The sequence below is a fragment of the Rhinolophus ferrumequinum genome, chromosome 10, assembly GCF_004115265.2.
Source record: "Rhinolophus ferrumequinum isolate MPI-CBG mRhiFer1 chromosome 10, mRhiFer1_v1.p, whole genome shotgun sequence".
Classification (NCBI taxonomy): Eukaryota; Metazoa; Chordata; class Mammalia; order Chiroptera; family Rhinolophidae; genus Rhinolophus; species Rhinolophus ferrumequinum.
In genome coordinates this window covers 73,539,666-73,565,493 of record NC_046293.1, presented here as the reverse complement: position 1 = coordinate 73,565,493, position 25,828 = coordinate 73,539,666, and the positions used below count along the sequence as shown (strand labels likewise).

The window sequence follows — 25,828 nt, the reverse complement described above, 5'->3', positions numbered from 1 at the left end:
TGTACCTTGCTAAGAATTTATAATATTTACATTCTTTTTGATTGGCTTATTATGAATCTTTGACCATCTTATCTTGATTTCTGGATATATTTTGTTCTTTTCATTGCCTGATTTTATTCTTAAATAAGGTTTATCATTTTACCTTTCATCTCATGTTTTATTCAATATGTAATTAAGTAGCACCAAAATGTGGTGCATTTCCTTTGGTTTGTCAAGTTGTATTTTCTTCCACACTGTTTTTTCTATCTAGATTTTTGCATACTTACTTTTTTTTTTTTCCATTTTGTCTCCCTTCTAATAGTTATTGCCTCCCAGGTTTGTCAGACTTTTTCTGGTAGCATTTTACATATGCTGCCTGTGTCTTGTCATTTATTTCTCTAGTTTCAACCACCGTGGGTATCAATGGTTCTCAGTCTAGTGTGTTTTTACAGATTAGATGGGGGACTTCTTTAAAGTGGAAATTCTGTGCACCACCTTCAGAGATTCTAATTTCTCCTCTTTCCAAAATCTAGGTTAAGTACTCTGGTTAAGGCCATATCATTTATCATTTCTTTTTGTTATTATTTGTTTACTTATCTGTCTTAGCTTCTGGATTCTAAGCTCTATGAGTGCAGAAATCTGCTCTGTATCCTTCACCAGTGTACTCATTCCTACCAAATAGCCTAGTGTCTGGCTTTAGTTGGCACTCAATAAATATTTGTTGAATTCATGAATAATCTATGCTCTTTATTGGCCACATATTTTGCTGAACACTGGAGAAATTCATCAAGAAACTATTAGATAACTAACAACTGTGAATCTAATGTTTTATTTTGGAAAGCCATAAGAATTTTATGTCCTCACTATAGATAAGCTTATGGAAAATGAGTCAATGACTTTGACTTCAGTTAATTAATATTGGCACGTATTCTAGACTCTGGATTAGGCCTGTCAGTACCAAGATAATACATACTCTTATAACTTGTTGGGTTTTTTTAATTGAATGAGATAGGCAGATGCTTTTATTTCTTCCACTGAAACTAAATTATTTTCCTATATGTATACATTGATTAAGCCCTTACAGGTTAGTTTCAACCATGTCTGATAAAAGAATTCAACAAGGAAAACAGCTATCTGTTCCTGCCTTCTCACCTAACTCCAGAGCCCAGCCAGTAACGAAACCTGGCAAAAGATTTATTTTCCCCAGAAAGGTTTTTTTTTAACTCATCTCTACTCACATGCTGACTTTTCCTTTATTAATGCTAGTATGCTTATATAAATTGCTTAGTTTATTTCTTTATCTGCTTATCTTAATTTCCTAATTAGATTATAAGCATCCTGAGGACAGTACTGCATAATTATTTGTTTTACTCGATTAAAAAAATGCATTGAGTAGCACTGGTAGGTATTATGCGTATATAAGGCAGTTTCCATTCCTTTTTTTTTAAAATATATATATTTTTTTGTTAGTTTCAGGTGCACAAAACAAAGTAATAGTTAGACGTTTATCATTTATATCCCTCTCACTGTGTCATCCCCCCTCCCCCCATCCACTATCGCTCTGACATCGCACAGAGCCATTACGTTTCCACTGTCTACATTCCTAATGCTGTAATTCCACTTCTTGTAACTGTATACGTAATATATAAACTTGTAGTTGGCATTCATTATTCTTCAGCTTCAGCTTCAGGTGTACAGTGCAGTGATCAGGCATCTACATCATCCCTGAGGTGGTCTCCCTAATGAGGCAAGTATCCATCGGATACCCTACAAAATCTTTACAACATTATTGATTACATTCCCCAAATTGATTTTCATAACCCTATGGCAATCTTGTGGTTACTAACTGTTTTCTAATCCCCTCACCTTCCCCCTTATCCCCACCCCCCCCATCCAGCAACCCTCAGTTTTTCCTCTATGTCTCTGAAACTGTTTCTGATTAGTGCATTCATTTATTATTTTCTTTAGATTTCACGTATAAATGAGATCATATGGTATTTGTCTTTCTCTGTCTGACTTATTTCACTTAACATAATGTTCTCTAGGTCCATCCATGTTGTTGCAAATGGTAAGAATTCTTTTCTTCTTTATGGCTGCGTAATACTGCATTGTATAAATGTACCATAGTTTCTTAATCCAGTCGTCTTCTGATGGGCATTTCAGTTGTTTCCGTGTCTTGGCTGTTGTGTATAGTGGGCAGTTTCCATTCTTAAGGGACTATAATCTATTTGGAAGAAAGGACTGGAAAACGTGAAACAATAAAGGCATCATGCCTCACACAGTTACTTAGTATAGTTTTATGTGTACGAGGTCTGGCAGTTAACTTCCTGAACTCATCCTAGAAAAAGTGCTACATACTCCTTGCTGAGTATCACTACTGTCACCTTCGAAGTACTTCCCTTGGGAAGCTATGCACTGATGCTAGTGCCTAGTCCACTCTTCAAAGCAACTTTGGAACTCTTTCTGGAATGGCCATCAGAGCTGTCATCATATTAATTACCCTTGATGTCCGGAATGTCATCAAAATGTCTTCCTTCCAATATTTCCTTTATCTTTGGGTAAAGAAAGAAGTCATTGGGGGCCTGATCAGGTGAGTAGGGAGGGTGTTCGAATACAGTTGTTTGTTTACAGGGTGAAAACTCCCTCACAGACAGTGCCGTGTGAGCTGGTGCATTGTCGTGATGCAAGAGCCATGAATTGTTGGTGAACAGTTCAGGTCGTCTAACTTTTTCATGCAGCCTATTCAGTATTTCCAAATAGTAAACTTGGTTAACTGTTTGTCCTGTTGGTACAAATTCATAGTGAATAATCCCTCTCATATCAGAAAAGATTAGCAACATCATTGCAACAAGTTCGCAAACTTAATTGTCAGACCTTGTACATAGATGCAGTAGGCTATAAATGCTTACTGATTAAGGAGAAGTTAGCATTTTATTTTGATTCATTCTACATATGTTTATTATGTACTTGCTATATGCCAGGCACTGTGCATGAGGGAAATAGAGAATGTACTTTCTATTGCTGGTCCTTGTATCCATAAGAATGGCTGGCTCAATCTGTTATACATGGTAGGTAATCAATAAAAACTGTGAGAGAATGATCTTAAAAAGTCGATTTCTTATTTATGTTCCTAAGGATTCTAATCTCTAAAAAAAATGCTCTTCCTTACTAAGTCCCCAAGTAAAAGTGTTGCCCTCTAAAGATCTAGGTTTAATAACTTAGTACTTTATAGATATTTATCAATAAAGGAAATAACAGTGCTGTGTATTAAGAGTATATAAAGGGTGTACTTTAATCTTTGAATATTATGGTTTCCTGTTTGGGACATTCTTATTCAAGTACTTAGTACCGTGTTTCTCTGAATGTTAGACCTAGCTGGGCAATCAGCTCTAATGCGTCTTTTGGGGCACAAATTAATATAAGACCCAGTCTTATTTTACTATAAGACCGGATATAATATAATATAATGTAATGTAATGTAATATACAATACCAGGTATAATAATATAATATAATACTGGGTCTTATTTTACTATAGTCTATGACCAGGTCTTATATTAATTTTTGCTCCAAAAGACGCATTTGAGCTGACTGTCCGGCTACGTCTTATTTTCGGGGAAACACAGTACTTGTTGGGTGAAGTATGGATGTTTAAATAGGGATGTTTACTTAGATTACTTTTACCCTAGAAACTTTACTTTCTTTTTTTAATCTCAAAAATGTTTTCTCAGATTTTCTTACAGCCTGTACTTGCCTTGTCTAGTTCATTCAGTCCACAAATATATATTTAGGTCTTCTCCTAGTCGGGCATTGTGTCTCCTGTATTCTCTGTAGGATACTACTACATATATGACTCTGTTAGCCTGAACTTTTCTTAATCCAAATGAACAATTTCCCATGGTCTGGCCATTGTGTATAACCTATTTTGAATGTATTGTTTCAGTCATTTTATCATGTGAATATATTACTTATTATGAGGACAGGTTTTTATTTTTATATCTGGATTTCCCACTTATATGCTAAGAGTAGAAAGGCAAAAACATTTAAACTTAAATGCAATGCTGAACTCGTTAGCTGTTTCCATAACTACATATAATAGATGACCTCCTAAGATTATGCTCCAAAGATATGTTCATTTATTTGCTAGTCTTAATTTGAAATCAAGGTGTTAGTTTTTCATTATTTAGTATAGGAGTAGTGCTTGGAGTTTTTCATTGTTTTTCTTGTATAACCATACTCATAATTCTTTCTTTGATATGTCTAAATTCCGTTTTCTTTAAAATACAACAAAAGCTTGTTGTGATAGCTCCAGTTCCTTTCTTCAGTAAGCATTGTGACTGACATCTGTGTCTCACTCAGAATGCGTAAGGCTTGGGTGATTTTCTGGTGTATCTACAAATTTCTGTCCCCACCAGTTGAACAGAACTGAGTTTTCCTTCCTAAGAGTCATAAAGAGTTGTTTCAAAGAAGTGAAAATCGATTTAGAGAACTTTTGTCTCAAATTGACTTGCCTGTCATTTATCAATAATTAACTGTGTTACTAGTGATTAGGCACAAATTGCAAGTATTTCAACTAATTGGCTAAAATGACATTTTCACCTAAGTTGCTATTATTACATTATACAACTAAGTCTTTTGCTTTACACTCCTGCATTGTATATAATTTGTATGAATGAGCTTAGATAAAACCTTAAAAGTGTTTGAAGGTTTGAAATCCCTAAGATTTTCTAAGATTAAAATTTAATCATCCTTTTCAAAAACTTTGGTGGATGGAACTTTTACCACAAGTAGTGATACTAAAGAGAATATTTAACAACTCTCCACCATTTAATTTTGTTTTGTAATTTATAGAAGGATGAAAAAGTAAGTTTTGGATAAAAATTTTAAAAAAGAAAAATGTAAATGGATGATGTAGAACGTGGATTATGTATGGATGTAGACAATAGCACTTTTGGGCAGGTACTGTTTTAAGTGCTTTAAATATTAATTCATATATCTCTCATAATAAACTTTTGAGGTGGGAACTGTTATTATCCTCATTTTCCAGGGCAAACCACAGCACACGGGATGTTAAGTGATTTACCTAATGACACCTGGCCAGCAAGTGGCAGAACTGGGTTAATCCCAGACAGTCTAGTCTGACTCTTAAGAGTCTATACTTTTAACAAAACTGCTTTCATGAAAAGAAATATAACAGTGTTAGAATGTATTTCAAATACAATTAAATTTGTGATTGTGATTTTACTCAGTTGAATTACATAATGGCTAAACACATTTGTTTTTATCTCTTAGAAATGAAATTTAATGACTTTTTAAGATATATATGCCCCACCCCAAATCTGTTTTAAGCCATGAACTCTGTCTACTTTGAGCCAATGTTGTGTAAGCTCCTTTATTCAACTTTCTGTTATTAAGCTGCTTAACTTTTTCCTTAAAACGTGTGGGGAACAAAATTTATCCTTAAGCTAACTTGCTGAGAAAAATAATAGGCCCCCTCTAAAATAAAAACAGATGTTTAATATACTTGAACTACCTTGTTGGATTGCTTTATAGCTCAAGTTGACAAAATTGCCTGTCCTGAATTTGAATGACAAAAGTGTCTTCACACAGCCATTTATTATCGGCAATTGCTCTGGATATGTATTCCATAAAAACTTAAGATAAGCCATGTCAGATAAGATTTTGGAAGTATATTTGAGCTGTTTTGTTTTTTTCTACATGGCTTAATAAACTGATCAAATTTGGTCAATTATTTGAAATCAGTAAATCATGTGTCTTAATGTGTTGCTTGTGCTAGCTTTTGATTCTCTTAGCAACGATATTTTTATGGGCATGCTTTTCCCAGTTTCTTGTATATGCTTTATAAATGTTCAGGAGAATACTTGGAACAATTTATACCGCAAACTTGAGATTTACATGTAATGTATATTTTTGTGACATTGTTTTTACATTTAATTTATATTAAAATATTTCAAAGACTTATAACAAAATAAAGGAACATGCAGATTTAACATTAACTGCTATAGGTATTTTTGGTGTTTAGGTATTGTTGGTGTTTCTTATTGTAATAAATTGAAAAACATAATCATTTTACATCAAAATCAGCAGTGCTCATTTACTGGGAAATAACCATTCCTGTATGTTAATTTCTTCAAAGGGCCAAGGCAAGCACCTTCTTAAAATGGAAAAACTTGAAAAATTAACCGTTTGTCCTGAGAATTTTTTATCTTCAATGTCAAAGAATTGCTCGTATAAGATAAGGCAGATGAGCCTCTATTCCGGGTCCTACCTGTCTTTCCACTCACCATGTGGCTTTGCTTTCCCCATGAAGTGTCTTCATTTGTTCATATGTTAAGCTCAGGTGGAGAGCCTCCTCCAGGAAATAATCCCTGACTACCAGCATTCCTTTGTAGCTCTTTTTTCCCTGAGCTTCCACCATTAGCAGTGCACGGTTCTATAATTGCATTTATCATATTCCTTTTGATATAGCGTCTACTATGTGTTTATCTTCCTTACTAGATGGTAAACTTCAGAAATTTCTCTCTCTTGAACTAAATGAATAAAATACCAGAGATGTCTTTGATGTCCACATTGAATATACTGGTTATAATTTAACCTTAACCCTTTTCTTAATGTTTTTGTAATCACTTTGATTTCAGGTCCCATGTTTTAATTACTACGTTAATGAAGATAATTCCCAAATTGATATATTCATCCCACATTTATTTTTAAAGATCTGCATATCCAGTTGAGCACTGTATATGCATGGTTAGTTAGTTAGGTGTACAGACATGTATAAATTCAGCATATCCAAAGCTAAAAATCATCTTTTCCCAACCTGCTCTTTGAATCTGTGGTATTTATTTCCATGAATGGCTTCTCCCTGTCCTTCATTCTTTATATTCAATCTTTAATTAAACTTGTACATTTTCTCCTAAGTTTTTCTTACTATAGACCCATTCTGTGCAACTGCTGTTGCTTGGTTCAGGCTCTTCCATCCTAATACTGCTTCCAGTAATCTTTCTGAAATACTCATCTGATCATTTCAACCCCTGTGCTTGGAAACTGAATAGCTTCTCAGACATCATCTTGAAATTCTAAAATGTTTGCTCCTGCTTCCCCTTGCTGCTGAATTGAGCTACTGTTACTGATGGGAGTGCAGAGTCCTTTGATTTGTAAGTGTAAAAAGTAGATTTAAAACAACCTATAATATCAAATCCAGTCACCTTTGCATTATATTCAGATCTTTTACCTGCAATATATTTATACCTTTTAGCTTTATACTATTTTGTGATTTACAGATACTCTATACCACTGGGTGACTTGCTGTTTGGTTTATTCCATGCATTTTTTTTAATCGTAGTACATTTGTTCATTGAAGTTCCTTCCAGTTAACTTGTTAAGTAAACAACTCCTATGTAATCTTCAAAACCTAGCTCCTTAATGAGACCGTCTTAGTCACAAGAAGATCTCTTTATGTCCCTGGTGATATTTTAGATTTTCTTTAGATATTGTTAGATTTTCTTTTTATGTAAACACTACCTATTCATTGTAAACATTTTGAAAATAAAGGAAAATTTAAAGAAGAAAATAGAAATTGTCCAGTCTCGCAACCAATGATAATGACTATATATAGTATTCTGGTATTTTGGTGTACATAATTTATAGTAAAATTGGACTCATTTGGCTAATTGCCTTGCATCCTTTTTAAAAAACTTAACATATTGTGAGCATTTTCCCATTTCCCTTTATAAAGAATTATTTCTTGTTTGCTTGACATTATTCTCCACTTTTAAAAAAGAGAATCATATTTGTATTGGATGCATTTATCGAATAGAATTTCATATTTTTATATTGATGATAAAACTCAAAATACTGTTTTGGAGCCTGTAGGAATTAAAAGAGGTTGAGAGAAAAGGAGAATAGAGTTTAATATCTTTTTTCAAGGAAAATTAATGATTAAGCTTATAAATAGGTCTTTTATTTCAAGCCACTGTGAGTCTTCATCTAAAATAACATCTTATAAACTACTTTCTAATACTATAGAATTTTGATGTTTCTTTTGTTATTAGATACCTATGGTTCTCAAATCTCTCCTATTCTTTCTTTAACCACTGCTCCTTGATAAAAACCAGTTCTTTTCCCAAGCAGTGTATACTTAAAGTTCATATGAATAGTGCTTCCATATTCCTTTCCCGTCTGCTGTGTGTAAGGTAGTGTTCTGGGCTCTTTGGGACCTGGCCATCAGGTTGTTTGTAACTCGTTCCAAGGGGGAGAATCATGCATACATAAAAATGTTAAACGTGTTAGGGAATTTTAGTTTCTTCCCTTCACTTGAATGATAAAGACAACAAAGCCCCAAAAGATTAAATTGCTTGTCCACAGCTACAAAATTTGTGGCAGAGTCAGAACTAAAGCCTAGAGTCAAAAACTATGATTCCCTCTCAGTGCTTTTCCACTTTAGATGTATTTTGTCCTTAGTGCTTTTGTTGACACCAACTTTGTCATTTCCCCCTAAGAAAATGCTAATTGCTTATATGATAGGTAAAGAAAAATAGGTTTCATTTATACAACACTTAAATGCCTAGAATGTATGATATCCTGCTGCAGAGATGGCGTATAGATCAGAAATAACATTGATGAACCAGAAGCATCTGTGGAAAGCAGCGTTAAATGTGTAAAAAGCTTGTTTTTTTGGGAATGTGAACATCTGTGTTAGAATCTCAGCTCTATCATTTCCCACCTTCAAGCTACTTAAGCTCTTTGAATCTTAGCTTTCTCGTTCATTCATTCATTTATTGAGCCCCTTACCATGTGCCAAGAATGGTACAAAGTGCTGGGGATACAGCAAAATTCTCGTTCTCATAATGGTTTCTGTGAGGGCAATGTATATATATCAGTAAAATAGATAAAGCACCAATCATACTACTTGGCACAAAGTAAGCATTGATAAAAGTTCTCTTACTACAGGCTTAGGTTCTCGAACTTTTTCATCTCAGGACCCCCTTTTACTCTTAAAAATTATTGAAGGAACCCCAAAAGAGCTTTTGTGGATTGTATATATTAATGTTTACAATATTAGAGGTTAAAACTGAGGATTTTAACTATTATTTTAAAATAGCAGAACTTTACCCGTGTTACATAATTAACTTTTTAAATTAAAATAATTATTTTACTCTTGAAAGCTTGAATTTATCATGGGTAACAAATACTTTTAATTGTTTTTCTTGAAATGACAGGCTTTGTTCATTTTCAAGAAAATTCTTCCCAAAAATCTAAGTTAGGTGAACTGTAGTTTGTTATTTAAGTAAAAATGATATTACATGGAAAAAGTGGCTAGTTCAGCTCGCACCTGTCGCACAAATGCCTTTCATCAGGGCACTCATCCTTGTAAAAAGTGCTTTATGCATACTTCTTCTACCTTGTTCCACAGACTATGAAAAAGATGCATATTTAAGGGTCAAATTTTAATAGTTTATGATTTTTAGTGCTTTGTAAAGAACATTAATAAGTGAAAATAGCATTTTAAAAACTGAGTCCATAGTGAAGACAGTAACTGTTAGTTTGGTATGATTTTTTTTGCCACTACCTTAATTTGTGGTAAGGCACAAGCAGTTTTACCACTGGTGCTTTTGTACTCACAAATGCACATGTCAACACAGTGAAAAGGGGAAATACCGTCTTAGTATTATTTTGAAAATAGTTTTGATCGCATCAACTCCCAGAAGGGATCGCTCCCCCCTCAGCAAACTGGGAACCACTGCTATAGAAGGTATTAGTGATACTTAATTACAATGTTTTGATTGTTTTCAATTTAATGAAGTGTACTTGTTTCCCTCGTGGGGTTGACATAAAGAGTAGTCTCACACTACTGTTGTACATGTATCTGAACAAGGACTGTATTACAATTTACTGGGTACATTGGCCTGCTGGGTGGCAGTACAATCGAGATAGAAGCAGACTAATTGATGGAGGATATATTATAAAAGCGACAAAGAAGAGTTTTGTTCTATTGGTGTATTATTGGGAGTGTTGATTCAAATTTTTTCTAATGCTTTCTTTTGTGTTTTTAGGCTTGCATTGATGATAATGTTGATATGGTGAAGTTTCTGGTAGAAAATGGAGCAAATATTAATCAACCTGATAATGAAGGCTGGATACCACTACATGCAGCTGCTTCCTGTGGATATCTTGATATTGCCGAGTAAGCTAGTTCTCTATTTACTTTTATCCAAATAAAAATTTAAAGACCTGAGATTTTACAGAAATTGTTGTTAATGATAAAATGAGGGAACTTTTTTGTTAACTGCAAATCCCCTCTTTTTGTCTTCATGTAGAGACTTGTCTAATGATTCAGTTAATATTCATATTTAACAACCTAGTCTATCCCTGTACAACCATGAATTGTTAGGGGAAATTAACAATACTTTTTAATTTGGTTACTTTGCTATAGGGAGAATATGATAAATACATAGTTCTCTAATTAGTCGATATATTTATGCTTGCTTAGATTTTTATTAAGGTTGTTTTCTAGAAATGTGTTTTTTTATAAAGTTTAGTGAGAAATAGTCATTGTATTTTTAACTACCTTTAATGGGCAGGTACTTTCCAAGAAAATTTCATTCTTTAAACTTGTAACAGGAGAGCATAGATGGCCTGACAAAATAATTTTTAATTAAATAATTTTTTTTTCTGATTTGTGTCAACGCCATAAAGTTTTGTTGTCTGCCTGCTCACGTCAAAGCTTTTCAACTATAAATATTGACTATGGGTGTTGTACTCTATGGGGCCGCCCTCAGTAAGGCTTCATAAGTTTATTTCTTTGTACATTTCACTTTCCCCTTCCATATGTATTGGAGATAACAATACTTAAGTTTACATTGAGGCCATGTTTGGTGAAAAGAAAAGTGCTCTGGCCTGGGAATCATAAGATCTGAGTTAAGTTTTATTACCAACTCGAACACTAACTGTACTACATCTTTTGGTAATTTGTTGCCTCTTCCTGGGCCTTGATTTCTTTAGTGTAAAATGAGGAGGTCTTTTTGCCATTGCAAACCAATAGTAGTCATTTATAATTATAAGCATGATTCTCAAGTTCCTTACTCCTTTTTGTTCTTTTCATGCTCATCAGAGGACTTGGATATTTTCTTTATAGAAAAAAATATCTTTACTTTTAGCCGTCCTTAAATATTTGGTATTTAGGCTCTGGAGTCAACTGATGTGGATTATGAAGGCTTCCTCACCCATTCTCAAGGGATATAACCTTGGACAAATTGCTTAACTTCTATGAGCTTCAGTTTTCTCCTCTATAGAATGGGAATACTATTTGCTAGGTTTGTTGTGAGGGTTAACTGAAGAACCCATCAAGCATAGTACTTGGCCATAGGAAATACTCAGTATGTGTTAACTTTTGACCATTATCTCATTTATCTCCTCTGGGAAAATGAAAACCCAACTTCTTTTTTCAGGTGTTTAATCCTTGTGTTTCCTTTTTCTTTTTTTTTCTTCTTTTTTTTATATTCGTGCTTCTGAGTTTGAAAACTCAATAATTATCCTGAATAATTTCCTATGAAATAATTTCCATAGACTTGATTGATAACCCATTGTGTCAGTTGGGATGATTTTAGCTGCAAGTAAGTATCAAATTTAAAATAACCTAAACAGTAAGGGCTCTTATTATACAGGATGACATATAGTTTAGAGGGAGGGAGGGCATTCAGGCTTATTAAGTTTCTCCGTGACGTCATCAAGGGCCTGGGGTCTTTCAGTCCTTGTCTTTTTCTGACTTTCCCAAATATGGACTTTATTCTTAGCCTTGTCCCCTCCTGGTCACCAGGTGATTGCCACAACTCCTGAATTTGGTTTTTACAGATGCACATCCCAAGAGCAAAATAAAAATTGGGTGGGGCGTGGGACAGTCTTCTCCATATTCTGTATTTGTCAAGGAGGGGAATCTTTCCTGGAGAGCCCTCTGACTGCGGCTTATTTCCCCTGAAGGGGTTGCCTTTGGCCTGGCTTGGTCATTTGCCCATGTCTACTCTGGGAAAAGCAAGTATCTGGCATATTCAGCTTTTTATATGCCATGTATATAAACATGTATGAGGAAGGTGAGCAGTCTGCTGCAGGTGTTAATATTTTCAGTAGAGTAACTACAACTTTTTATTTTTTGGAAGGTAGGGTATGGCATATGTGCTTCATAGGACCTGTGCAAACAAGAGATCTGTTTTGGCCAAGGTTGACTAGAGTTTTGCTGATTTTAACTACCTTTTTTTAGGCAGTTAGAATTTATGGCTGTGTATTATCCTGCATAATAAGAAGTATAACTGAAGTATGGAAATCCACAGTTTCTTTGAACCAAATTGAAATTAGAAAAATGATGACTTTTGCTTTTTTGCACTTCCTGCCATTCGAAATTCTTTTTTTTTAATGACAATGTTGTATAAAACACAATTTGACAAGTATATACTGGGTTGTTTGTACTAACTAGTATATACTGGGTGATGATGGCCCCAGACTCTTCCAAATGCATGATTATTTTTATCAGCATTATATTTTTCCGCAATTTCACTACTGATTGTGAGAAGTTAGTGAAACCCTAGTTTTCTTAGGCCTAGATAAATATGGCATGATGGCTTAAGAGACAGGGTGAAGATATCCCCCAAATCAGAGTGTTTGTACAGTAAAAGGCCCTGTTAATGATGTAGAGACAATAGTTATAAACCAGGAATGACATAGCAATATTGGGTCACTCTGTTAAGTGGAGTATTTGGAGTTAATTTTTTTTTTTTTTTTTGGAAATCCAGGTTCAGCATTCACTAGCTTTGTGCCCTTGGCTAAACTACTTAGCCTCTATGATTAGTATTGTTTGTGAAATAATATAATGATTTGGGAATGATCTGGCATCTTCCTAGCTCTTATTTCTCATTGCTTTCCATATTTTTCACTTTGTCAATACTGAGCTACTTTTAGTTTCCCATTTCCTGCTGGCTCACATCAGTGTGTGTTTGTTCACAGTGGTTCATTTGCCTCACTTCTTTACTTGACCAGCTCCTTACAAACCTCTTAAAATGCAATTTGTGTAAGGGTCACTTCTTCTAGAAACCTTTCTGATGTTCCTGGCTGATTTCGTCATCATCTCTAACAGTCAGTTGTTTACATTCTTCTTTCTCAACTGCGTTATGCGCAGCCTATTATGCATAATTCAAACCTATTGAAATGGGAGGTGAAACAAACAGTGAAACGCAGATGTTTTACTCTGCGGATTTGAGGATGATTAGAATACGGTAAGATCTAAATTTTTGACCTGTGTTGGAAGTAGTGGAACAAAGAATGTAAAGTTACAGTTTAGTTTCTAAACATTTAACAGTTTCATAACTGGTGTGTAGCCTGCCAGAAGCCAAGTGAGTAGGTGAATGATAGCTCTTCACATTCTGGCTTGATTTTCTCACCTTTTCACGGAAATGATTACGCTCAGCCTCTCCCTGCTTTGAATAAGGTAGAAATCGTAGGAAAAACTAAAAAAGTGGAGATTGTTTAATAATGCCCCTTCTCCAGATTGGATTGGAAGAAGTATAAATGAGGTGAGTTTGGGAGTATGATGTTAATGTTCAGCGTCCGTGTTGTTTTACGGAAATACTGATGGGTCAGGTGGTGAAATGCGTGCATTAGCATCATTCTCTCCTTTGGTGACTGAGTTAGCAGTGTTAGGGGCTGACTCGTGTCTTTGCAAAATTTATGTGTTGAAACTATAACCCCTAGAACTTTGGAATGTTACTGTAGAATTGGAGCCTTTAAAGAGACCATTAAGTTGAAATGAGGCAGACTTACAGAGTGTGCTCTAATCCAGTCTTACTGATATCCTTATAAGAAGAGGAAATTTGGACACAAAAAGACACCAGGGTGTGCACACAGAGAAAAAAGACCGTGGGAGGATACTGCGAAAAGGCAGCCATCTGCAAGCCAAGGAGAGAAGCCTCAGAAGAAACCAAACTTTCCAACACCTTGATCTTGGACTTCCAGCCCCTAGAACTAGGAGAAAATAAAAGTTTTATTGTTTGAAGCATTTAATCTATGGCATTTTGTTAGCACTAGCAAACTAATAGAGGCAGTATGAAATTTCTCGCTGTCATATCAAGGTATTCTTTCCTAAAAATTATAGTGTTGATGTCATAGGGCTATGGATTAGAAGTAAAATTCAACATATTAGAAAACAAACAATTGTGGAGCCCAAGAAACCATGTATTCAATTTATCGTTACAATTTATAACAATCAGTTATAGTTCTCTCACCATAAACTATAACTAAATTATATTATAATTTAAATTATGACTATGTGCAAAGCATTGAAAACCAAGTCCCCTAACTTAAGAAATAAGTAGATGAAAACATAAGAACTATACAATAGTAGCATTTTAATTTTTCATTCTTTTTCATTTATTAGCTGGAATATTTCTGTAAAAGAAACTTCCTCATATCTACTACTTGGCTATGCCCTAGTACAAATTTTATAGGAAAGATAGGATATATTACTTACTCTTTCCTTCTGTATACTGATTTTTTAAATAATGAGTTGGTTCACTAGTTACCTTCAAAAAGGACTGATTGGTTTTTTTGAGGTCTAAGTAACTTTAGGAGCTCCTGCATTTAAACATAGTTGATGTGTTTCAATCCATTGCAGTTATTATCCTTATTGATTAGCAAATTGTACCATCTTTGGTCACTAAGAGTCTCTTCATGCTGGCATCTGAGTCCTTGGAACATGATCAAATAAAGTGATCTTTAAAAGCTTCCATGCCCTTCAGTATCACAGTTCCAGACATCAGTTACATTCCTGCCCTGGGTTTCGATTTGCCATTTCTTCAAGGAGCCCTCTTCCTTGTAATGGGTGCTCGCGGTTCATTGTTACTGCTGGTCATTGTTTCCGATTCAGATTCAGCACCAAGGTGAATTTTTCTTTAATCTCTTCTCTCTTTGATCAGTATTTCCTTTCTCCCTCACTTGATTGCCAGGAACTGTAGTATTAAAATAATACATAATTACTAATTTGCTTCATTCTGTGTTACACGTATATTAAACTGTCTATAACAACAATACCACCAACAACATTATTACTGAAAGCAATCTGAAGTTTTTTTGTTGGATTGGTTGGGTGTTTTTTGGCAGGGGTAAGGGGAGAACATTTCATTTTGTCCTTAAGGTATCCCACTTGGATACCTTAACCATACATACCATCAAATAACTGTGTTGAAATTACTTGAAATAATTTTTTTCTGTGATTATGTCACCAAATGCACACACACGCACACACATGAAATTAGGTTCATTGTTTAATTTTATTTAATTTTTAGAATTTACTTTTTTTAAATTTAATTTTGTTTTATAATTTATATAAAATATCAGGTTCTAATGGCAGTCCCTGCTGTACCACCCTATTTCCTCCAACATCCTATATAGGTAACCGTTTTTAATTTTACATTTTATCCCAGTGTGTTTTTTAATGTAAGTATTATTTAAAATAAGTATTTTTCCACCTTTGTAAATAAATGGTAGAATATCATACACATACAAGTATTTCTCCACTTTTTTTTTTCCACATAACAGTCTATTATGGAGATCACTATATAGTGGAATATAGTTATTTGTCATTGTTCTTTTTAGGTTTAGTACTCCGTTGTTTAGTATGTCATTGTAGTTTATTCAGCTTGTCCCTTTTGAGTAACCAATGAATATTACTTATTTGAATGACTACAGTTTTAGCTTGGAATTGTCTTTCTGTATTCTTGCAAATCATAGGATTTTTGTGTTTATGTGACAAATATTTTCCGTTTGAATAATAAAACTTAAATGGCGTGTTTTATTAGCATTTTAGTTATTGATGTGATTATTATTCTGATATAATTTTTGTGTGTTTTTTTTGTATTTTCATCACCACATTTCTTGTTTAGGCGTCTACTACAGATGCTTAAGGAATGCTTTAATCTTGAGTTTCTTTAGTGTTTGCCATAAAATTTTCCAATAATGGAGAAAATTAGCCCTGTATTAGGCTATCATTATGTAGTTTCATATACTAGAATGGAATATTGATTAATTAGTACATTTAACATATTTTTCTTCTAGTTTTAAAGATACTACTGTTGAGGATTTCATATCATTATAAAATGCTGATAGAATTGCATTCAGTGATATTTCCATGATTTCATTTACAGCAAGGAAAAAGTTTCATTAGCTCTTTGTCACTTGATCATTAAAGAACAACTATTTAAGGATACGAAAACTTTTAAATATTTGTGGTGGCTCATTTATAGCTTGGCTTTTTTTCACTATAACCTTTATTCCATAAACATCCACCAGTTTTCTCAAGATTTTTCTTGGCTTACCCTTCTAAATATATCCAGTATCTACTTTTCATCACCTCTTTTATTTCTCCTTGATCCTGGACACTTGTTTTTCCCTGGAATTATGGGCATTGCAGTAATTCTAACCATAACCATCCTCTTCTCCCCATCTATTTTCCATACAGCAGCCAGAATGATCCTTTTAAAACATTGTAAGTGGGATAACATCACATTTTTATTATTAGCCCTCCAGTGATTCATAATGCATCTGGGATGGAAGCCAGAGTTCTGGTGGCCTACCAGGCTATTGTTTGGTCCCCGTCACCTTTCTGACTTCATTTCCTTCACTCTTCTCTGAGCTCTCTCAGTCACACTGGTCTAGCCTTCAAACAAACGAGACATCTTGCTTCATAGTCTGAACCTGCTGATTCCTCTGTCTGGAATTACATAATGTTGTTATTTTGGGTAAAAAAAAAAAAAATCAGAAATTTTTACCAATTTAAGAAATACATAAACTTCACCACGCCAGGAAGAAATAGCATTACTGAACTCAAGCTCAGGAATCAGACAACTCTGTTTAAATCTTAACTCTGCCAAATAGTTGCTGTTAACTTTGGACAGATTGCCAGCTTCTCTGAATCTCACTCTTCATCTATAAAATGGAAATGTTAATACTTGTCCCTGCTTTATAAGATCATTTTGAAGATTAAATGCGATAATGTGTATAAGACACTGAACATAATATGTGGCACATATTTAGTATTCAGTAAATGATAGCTAAATTAGTTATTATTATACATAATGCAGTTTTTGGTTACTTTTAGTGAAAAAAAATAAGCTCTTGGTTGGTCCTTCTGGATTATTATAATTTTGTCTTAGGACGACCCTAACTAGATGAGAGGAGCAGAAGAGAGTGATATAGCCATTTACTTTGATATGTGAGTATGTGAGCACCAAGAACAGTCGGAAAATCCATGAATATTTGTTTTATTTACTTATTTCTTATGAAAATGATACTTTATCTGTGTAAACCAGACGATGTATTTTGATTAGAAGTCTCAAGGTGAAAGTACATCTAGAATCCTATGAAAATAGTAAAATTTTATTTGAGAGATACTTACATCTTGCTATAATGACAATGAGATACATTTGTCTAAAACTGTAAAAATGTATTCATACATTCTTAATCCATTTTTTAACAACTTTATGAGAATGTTCACTGTGACTTCCATTTCACAATTAGGACTAGACCCTCATTCTCACTCAAATTCTGATGTTCTTTCCATTATCGCACAACTATCTCCTATAGTAGGGTTAGGCATTGTGAGATATAAAAATTACTGCAGCACAGTCCCTAATCTTCAAGCTTACAGATACATGTGAAGTCAATTGACTAATACTAGATAGAATAAATGGACCAACAGATGTACAAGGAACACTGAGGAAGAACTGATTAATTCTGGTAGGCCAATCAGAGAAAGATTCTAAAGAAAGCGACGTTTTTATATTTAACAATGAACAGAGTTTTTGTCTCTGGGAATTGGAGCTGCCTGAATAAAGTCATGTTGTTCATGAGAAATAATACATGTAAAGTTCTTCCACTGCATTAACTAACATTTGCTATTTCTTCATTAAAACGTGCTGATTCCCATAAAGTTGTTAAAATGAACACTGCAGCTAATAGGCTACTTCTGCTAAGCTCACTCACTTCCATTTCCACCAGCTGATTTGCAAGACTACCAAAAGTGTGTGTTTTAGCCTGTTGATGCCTGTTGAACTTCTAAGTGGTTATGTAATTTAACCAGATGGCCCCCAAATTGACGAAATGTGTACAAAAAATAAAATTGTTACTATAACTTAGCTAAACACTTCAGAAAGACTCAATAAGGGCAAGGCCCTAAAAATACTATTGCTGTTTAATCAGATGTGGGTACGACCACTGAAAGACTGAGAGAAAAAATATCTAGACTGCTTTTCTGTTTACTTCAATTTTTTCCTTCACTTTAAAAGCACTTGGAAGTCTTAGACAACACATTCTGGGTATGGTTATCACAAGCAGAGCAGCGTGGATTTAAGTCATTGGAGACATTCTCCAATATCTTTTATGTTGAAATAAATGTCTTATTTACATTTATTTCATATATGTATTATGTTTTATTATTCCCTTTTTTAATCAGCTTTTCTGGTTAACCAAGCAAATATTAGGTCTGATTGCAGTGGATAAAAGGGTTTCTTTGGAGCTATAGTTTTTGGAGAAGAAGAACATTAGTGGAATAAGGAGACTAGCTGGTAGGACTGGGAAGTCTTTGTTTATCCCACTTAGTGTAACTTTTTTTTTTAATTTTATTTTTATTGGGGAATATTGGGGAACTGTGTTTTTCCAGCACCCATCAGCTCCAAATCAAGTCATTGTCCTTCAGTCTAGTTGTGGAGGGCTCAGCTCAACTCCAAGTCCAGTCGCCGTTTTCAATCTTTAGTTGCAGGTGTCGAAGCCCACGATCCCATGCGGGAATTGAACCGGCAACCTTGTTGTTCAGAGCTCACGCTTTAACCAACTGAGCCATTGGCCGCCCCTGTAAATTTTTTTAAATGGTTTTTTTATGTTTCAATTACACTTGACATACAATATTAGCTTCAGGTGTACAGCATAGTGATTAGACATTTATACTCATATAACTTATGAATTGATCACCCAATACATCCATTGCCCATCTGACATCATGCATAGTTATTATAATATCATTGACTGTATTCCCTATGCTGTACTTTACATCTCCATGACTATTTTGTAACAACCAATTTGTACCTCTTAATCCCGTCTCCTTTTTCAACCACCCGCTAACCCCCTCCTATTTGGCAACCATCAAAATGTTCTCTGTATCTATGAGTTTGTTTCTGTTTTGTTTGTTTATTTTGTCTTTTAGATTCCATATATAAGTGAAATCATATGGCATTTGTCTTTCTCTGCCTGACTTATTTCACTTAGCATATCCTCTAGGTTCATCCATGTTGTTGCGGATGGCAATATTTCATTCTTTTTTATGGCTTAGTAATATTTCATTGTGTATATGTACCACATCTTTATCCATTCATCTATTGATGGACACTTAGGTTGCTTCCATATCTTGGCTATTGTAAATAATGCTGCTGCAGTGAACATATGGATGCATATGTCTTTTCAAATTAATGTTTTGTGTTTCTTCAGATAAATACCCAAAGTGGAATTACTGGGTTCTTTGTCTCTTGTTGTAGTCTTTATTTTTAAAATCTGTTTTGTCTGGTATAAGTATTGCTACTCCAGTTTTTTTGTTTGTTTGTTTTGTTTTACCACCCCCCCACCCCCCACACACACACACCCATTTTCATGAAATGTCTTTTTCCATCCCTTTACTTTTGGTCTGTGTGTGTCTTGCAATCTAAAACAAGTCTCTTGTAGGCAGCATTTTATTGTCTTGTTTTCTTATCCTTTCAGCCACCCTACGTTTTTGATTGGAACATTTAATTCATTTACATTTAAAGTAATTGTTGATAGATGTGTAGTTACTGCCATTTTATTATTCGGATTTTTGTTTTGTTTTCTTCTTACTAAAGAAGTGTCTTTAAGACTTCAGGTAATACTAGTTTGGTATTAATGAACTCCTTTAGCTTTTACTTCACGAGGAAGCTCTTTTTCTTAGTCCTTTGATTCTAAATGATAGTTTTGCTGGGTAAAGTAATCTTGTTTGTAGGTGCTTAATTTTCATGACTTTTAATGTTTCATGCGAGTTCCTTCTGACCTGCAAACTTTCTGTTGAGAAATCAGTTGACAGTCTCATGGGAGCCCTAGTGTAGGTAACTAACTGATTTTCTCTTGCTGCTTTTAAGATTCTCTCTTTGTCTTTAACCTTTGGCATTTTAATTACAATGTGTCTTGCTGTGGGCCTCTTTGAGTTCATCTTGTTTGGGACTCTTTGCTTTTTGGGCTTGTCTGTATTTCCTTCACCAGGTTAGGAAAATTTTCCATCATTATTTCTTCAAATGCATTTTTCAATTTATTGCTCTCTCTCTTCTCCTTCTGGTACCCCTATGATGTGAATACCGGTACACTTGATGTTGTCCCAGCAGCCCCTTAAGCTATCCTCATTTCTTTGGATTCTATTTTTACTGTTCTGATTGGGTATTTTCTGCTACTTTATCTTCCAAATTGCTGATTATACCCTCTGCTTCATCTAATCTATAGTTGGTTCCCATTAATGTATTCTTTATTATATTCTTCATTTTTGACTGGTTCTTTTTTGTGTTTTCTATCTCCATTTTTATGTTTCCCGTCTCTTTGTTGAAGTTCTCCCTGAGATCACTGAGCATCCTTATAACCAGTGTTTTGAACTCTGCATCTGGTAGATTGCTTATCTCCATTTTGTTTAGTTCTTTTCCTGGAGCTTTTTTCTGATCTTTCATTTGGGACATGTTTCTTTGTCTCCCCATTTTGGCTGCCTCCCTGTTTGTTTCTGTATATTAGATTAGAGCTGCTGTGTCTTCCAGTCTTGGTAGAGTCGTCTTCTGTAATAGGTGTCCAGTATGGCTCAGTGGCACAGTCTCCCTGGTAACCTCAGCCAGGTGCTGCAGGTGTGTCCCTTGTGTGGCTTGTGTGTGCTCTTCTGTTGTTGTTGTGCCTTGATTGCTGTTGGTATGTCAGTGGGAGAAATTGATCCTCGGACTGATTAGTTATGAGGCCTGGCTGTGACTACAGTAGAGGAGCTGTTGTGCAGGGGCTGACGCTATGGAACAGGAATTACTTTAACGGCTCTGGTGCCTGCTGAGGCTGCCGTTAGGTGTGTTGTTTGTTATTGTTCATGGAGATGGTTGGGTGGTGCTCTGATGTAGTCTGAAGCTGGCCACCGGCTATGTTGGTTCTGGGGCTTCGTGGGAGTGGCTATGATTCAGGCCAAGGTCAGCTGCTGCCTGTGCTCTGCACAGGGCCACTTGGTATGAGCCAGAAAGCAGTCTGCAGATGGCTGCCACTTGTGCTGTGCTTGGAGGTGCCTGGGAGGGGCTAAGCTGTGAACTGAGGCCAGCTGCCGCTGCTGCTAGTACCAGACCTGGGGCTGCTTAGCAAGCTGTATGGGGCATGCCAAAGCCAGATGCTGCTTGTTTGGGGTTTGTGAACCTTTGAGAGAGTATAGAAAACTCCACAGCATGAGCCAAGTCAGGCTGTTCGTATGGAAAAGCCTCTGGAATTGGCTTGGGTGAGCCTACAAGTTTGGTGGGGCAAGGTCTCAGGGAATTACCAGGGTTGGGCAAATGGTGTTAGCTAAGTAGATGGAGACTTAGATATGGCACTCAATTTGGTCTGCAGGCTGGGTCGGGGAAGGGCTCAACAAAGGAACAGTGGGTTCTGCCAACTTTTCTGTCGGGGGGAAAGCTGCCCCTCCAGCTCCTGCCCTGAAGCCAGACAATTCAGTTTTTCCTTGTGTATTTCTGGCACCTCTCAGGCTGTTGCCCCAGCAGTGCAGCTCCGAGTAAGGAGTTTTGTCAGCAAGTAAGTCCATGTGCAGGCCCTTTAAGAGGAAGGCCTGAGACTCCAGCTTCCCTCTGTCTCACTCAGCCACAATCTTCACTGGTTTATAAAAATATTAATGCGTTTGGTTAGAGTGCTTAATGGTATTAGACTATATCTTTGGCATTTTCTTCTAAGCCACTGATATTCATTCTGTTATGTTTCGATGTTGGTACTTTCTTGATCTTACCAGAAGGTATCAATAAAAAGTCTCAGACAACATCCAGGAAAACATTTTAAACAACATTTAAGCACAACAGATTAGGTACCAGCAATGCACATAAATGGATTGAAGTGCAAATAATATGAATAGCTGTGACCAGGGTCACATGAGGACAGATATTGACAACTACATCTTGTCTGCCACCTGGCCAGTTTCCATTTTAAAACATGATTTATTGTAAGATCCATTAATTGTAGAAGATTTCAGTGATATTAAAATGTAGAGGAAATGAATATCTTAGAATTGCTATACAATGAGTAGGATTTTTGCCTCTAGAAATTGAGAGCTGCAACAATAAAGTAACAAAGTAATTGATTTTAATGAATGAATGTGTGTTTTCAGGAGTTAGTACATGATCAAAAAAGCATAAAGTTACTGCTTCAGGGGAATAATTGAGAGAAATTGGAAATGCTGAAAACAGAATCTTCAGGATTTCCTATATTTAACAGTGACTTTGCAAAGAGAAGGGAGGAATAAAATGCTTCCCTACGTTTTGAATTTGTTTTTCTACAAATGTCAATTCAGGTGCCTAGACAACTGGAAAATAGAGCTCAGTTTCACCAATAGACTCATTTCTCTCACAAGTATTAACCTGGTCTTTTCTATTGGCATAATTTTATCTAGCATAATTATGGAACTTTGATGTCAGAAATTAAACTTTGGCAAGGTGTCAGGACTACTAACAATTGTGCTAATAACATGATTTATATACAAAATGATACTTCCACCTGTGGGGTTTTGGCAAATTGAAATTTTTTTAAAGATTAAAAATTGGTATCATTATAAACTTCCCAATTTCTTCACGGTTAAAATTGGGAGAGAGAATTTCTGCCTGCAAGTAAATAGAACAGATACTTTTTCCCCTGTTCTTTCTTCTAAGTATAACTAAAAACCCTGAACATTATATATAAACATAAGGTGACTCTAAACGATGGAGAAAAGAACACAGAGCAGTTAGGGATCTCGAGACCCAAAGAATGACACAGTGGTTTGTTTTCTAGCTTGCTTTTTTGCCTCATATATCCGACCCTTGGAGTTGAAGAAACTGATAATACAAAGTACTGATGGGCGCAGATCAAAAAAGCCTTTTATCTCTTTGGCCAAATACTGGGAGAGGAACCCCTAGCAAGACAGAAAACTTTAAAAGTAAATAAATTACCACTCTACTCCAGCCATACACTACTGAAAAAAAAATCTTGGTCCCACCCACATCCTCACTAGCAAGGGCCACTTATAGGGAGTGTGGACTTCTACCCTTACTAGGCTGTAAAAACGCCCCAACATCCATACTGTAGTGATGTCAGATGAGGCTAGATACAGAGCCAGACAAGACTTTTATCCCCATTAGATGGTTAACTAGCCCTTCCCTCACTTGCAGTGGAGGCCATGTGGGAAGCCTGGACTTCCACCCTCACCTGGCAGTAAGAAGGAGCTCTTACCTCCTCCCTGGTGTCCAAAGGGGCCTAGTGGAGAGTGAGTACTTTCACCATCTCCAAACAGTAGAGTCCTGCCTCCCTTCCGTCATAGTGCCAGTGGAGGCTACATGGAGAATGGCACTCACCCCCTTCTCAGCCAGGGGGGTGTCAATGAAGGTGGTGGGGCAAGCCACAGATAACAAGCTGCTGCCTCATCTCTGGTATCACTGGAGGCTAAGTGGGGAACCTGGACTTATACCCCACTTTGTAATAACGAGATGGCACCTCCCCACCTTCCTCTGCTGGACCAGGGCCCTACAAAACCCGCCGGCATAGAAGATTTGAGCAAGATCTGGAGTCTCATAACACATTACTCAAAGTGTCCAGATTTCAGTTGAAAATCAATTGTCATACCAAGGAAAATCTCAAATGAAAGAAGATAATCAATAGAGACCAACATTGTTATAACAGCAACATTACTCGTAAAATTATCTGCCACAGATAATAGAGCAGCTATCATAAAAATGCTTTAACAGCAATTATGAGTATGATTGAAACAAATGAAAAAATAAGTCTCAGGAAAAAAATTAGAAAGTCTGCAAAGAAATAGAAGATACGAAGAATCAAATGGTAATTTTAGGACTGAAAAATTAATAACAAAAATAATAAAAATTCAATGAATAGGCCCAACAGCAGAATGGAGGAGATAGAATTAGTGAACTGAAAAATAGAACAATAAATTATTCAAATTTGAGCAACAGAGAAAACAGACTAAAACAAAATTAACAGAGCTTCAGTGGCCCATGGGACTATAATGAAGAGCTAACATTTGTACTATTGGAGTCCCAGAAGAAGAGAAAGAGGGCATGGCTGGAAAAGTAGTTAAAGAAATGATAAATGATAGCCAAACTCTTACCCAAACTGTGCAAAAGATGTAAACCTGCGGATTTAAGAAGGTTAGCATATTCCAAACAGGATAAACCAAAGCAGTCCACACCAAGACGTGCCATATACAAACCTCTGAAAAACTAAAATTAAAATTAAAAATATTGAAAGCAGTGAAAAAAACTGCATCATCGGGGGGAAAAAATTGAATGACAGATTTCTCATCAGAAACCATGGGGGCCAGAAGGAAGTGGCACATTTGTCAAGTACTGAAAGAAAAGAAGTTATTTTTTTAAAAAACTTCTAAAAGGTCCCAAGTCAGAACTTTTGTTTGGATTCTTACTCTTATAACTATTTTCAACTATTTTTCTTTGTGATATAGAACGTCAAAAAAAGAAATAACAAAGTGCATTCCCACTAAAGATGAGTAAGATTTCTACACTTATTTTATGATTTTTGTTTTTTCAGAGACTTCCAAAAGAAAGTAGTATTTATTTCTGAAGTTACTTGTGTAACGTTCTACTTACCCATCTTTAAAAAGTTCAGATAGCTTAGTTTTCATAACTTCTGTCTCATTTGATGGCTTTGAGTAATTCATTTGGCTTTTCAAGAAACAACTATTTCAGTGGTATCCAAACTTCCTGATATTTTAAAAATATTTTTATTGTGATTGAAGATACATAATATTACATTTATCATCTTAACCATTTTTACGTGCACAGTTTAGTGGTGTTGTTTATTGTTGTGCAATAGAGCTCTAGAATTTTTCATCTCGAGATACTGAAACTACCCACTAAAGACTAATTTCCGTATCCCTCTCCTTCCCGCCCTTGGTAACAACCTTTCTATTTTCTGTTTCTGTGATTTTGACAACTTTTAGGTACTTCATGTGAGTGGAATCAAAGCATTTGTCCTTTTGTGGCTGTCTTATTTTGCTTAGCACAATGGCCTTGAGGTTCATCTATGTGACAGAATTCCCTTTTTTAAAAGTTTATACTCTCTGAGTTTTAAAAATTCATGTCTTGAATACATGAAAATTCATGTACTGGTTAAAATGACTTTTGATACTAGTTTTCCTGCAGTACATAAGGAAGTCAGTATTCATTAAATTGGGATGCTAAGTATATTGAGCTCTTGCTGATGAAGTTACTTTCTCATTGTCTCTGATCACTGTGTTCTCAGCTTCTGATTTAAAGAAAGATTTTTAATTAAAAGATCAAAATTTTTAAATGAACTATTTTTTCCCTCAATTTCTTCTGTAGTTTGTCTGAGTTTTTGACAAAACTCAGAATCCAAGTTAATTAAGAGACACTGTCAAAATTTATCTTCCAAATTCAGTTAACACTGAGTGATTCTATAACACGTAAAATACTGCCTACGTATTTATTTACCGTGTCCAAATTTCAACCAATAACTTGGTTAACAATTTTGCATCTTTTGTTAGATTTTTAAATAAT

At 35.3% G+C, this 25,828-nt stretch overlaps 1 protein-coding gene across 9 annotated transcripts in view; it reads left to right on the top strand.

Annotated features, from left to right (window-relative positions):
- PPP1R12A (protein phosphatase 1 regulatory subunit 12A) overlaps positions 1-25,828 on the top strand; it is a 140,414-nt gene that overhangs the window by 36,152 nt on the left and 78,434 nt on the right. For all 9 annotated transcript variants that reach the window (XM_033116702.1, XM_033116705.1, XM_033116704.1 and 6 more), the window contains exon 2: positions 10,052-10,182. In XM_033116702.1, coding sequence (XP_032972593.1) covers positions 10,052-10,182 — 131 coding nt within the window. The remainder of the gene's footprint in view (positions 1-10,051; positions 10,183-25,828) is intronic.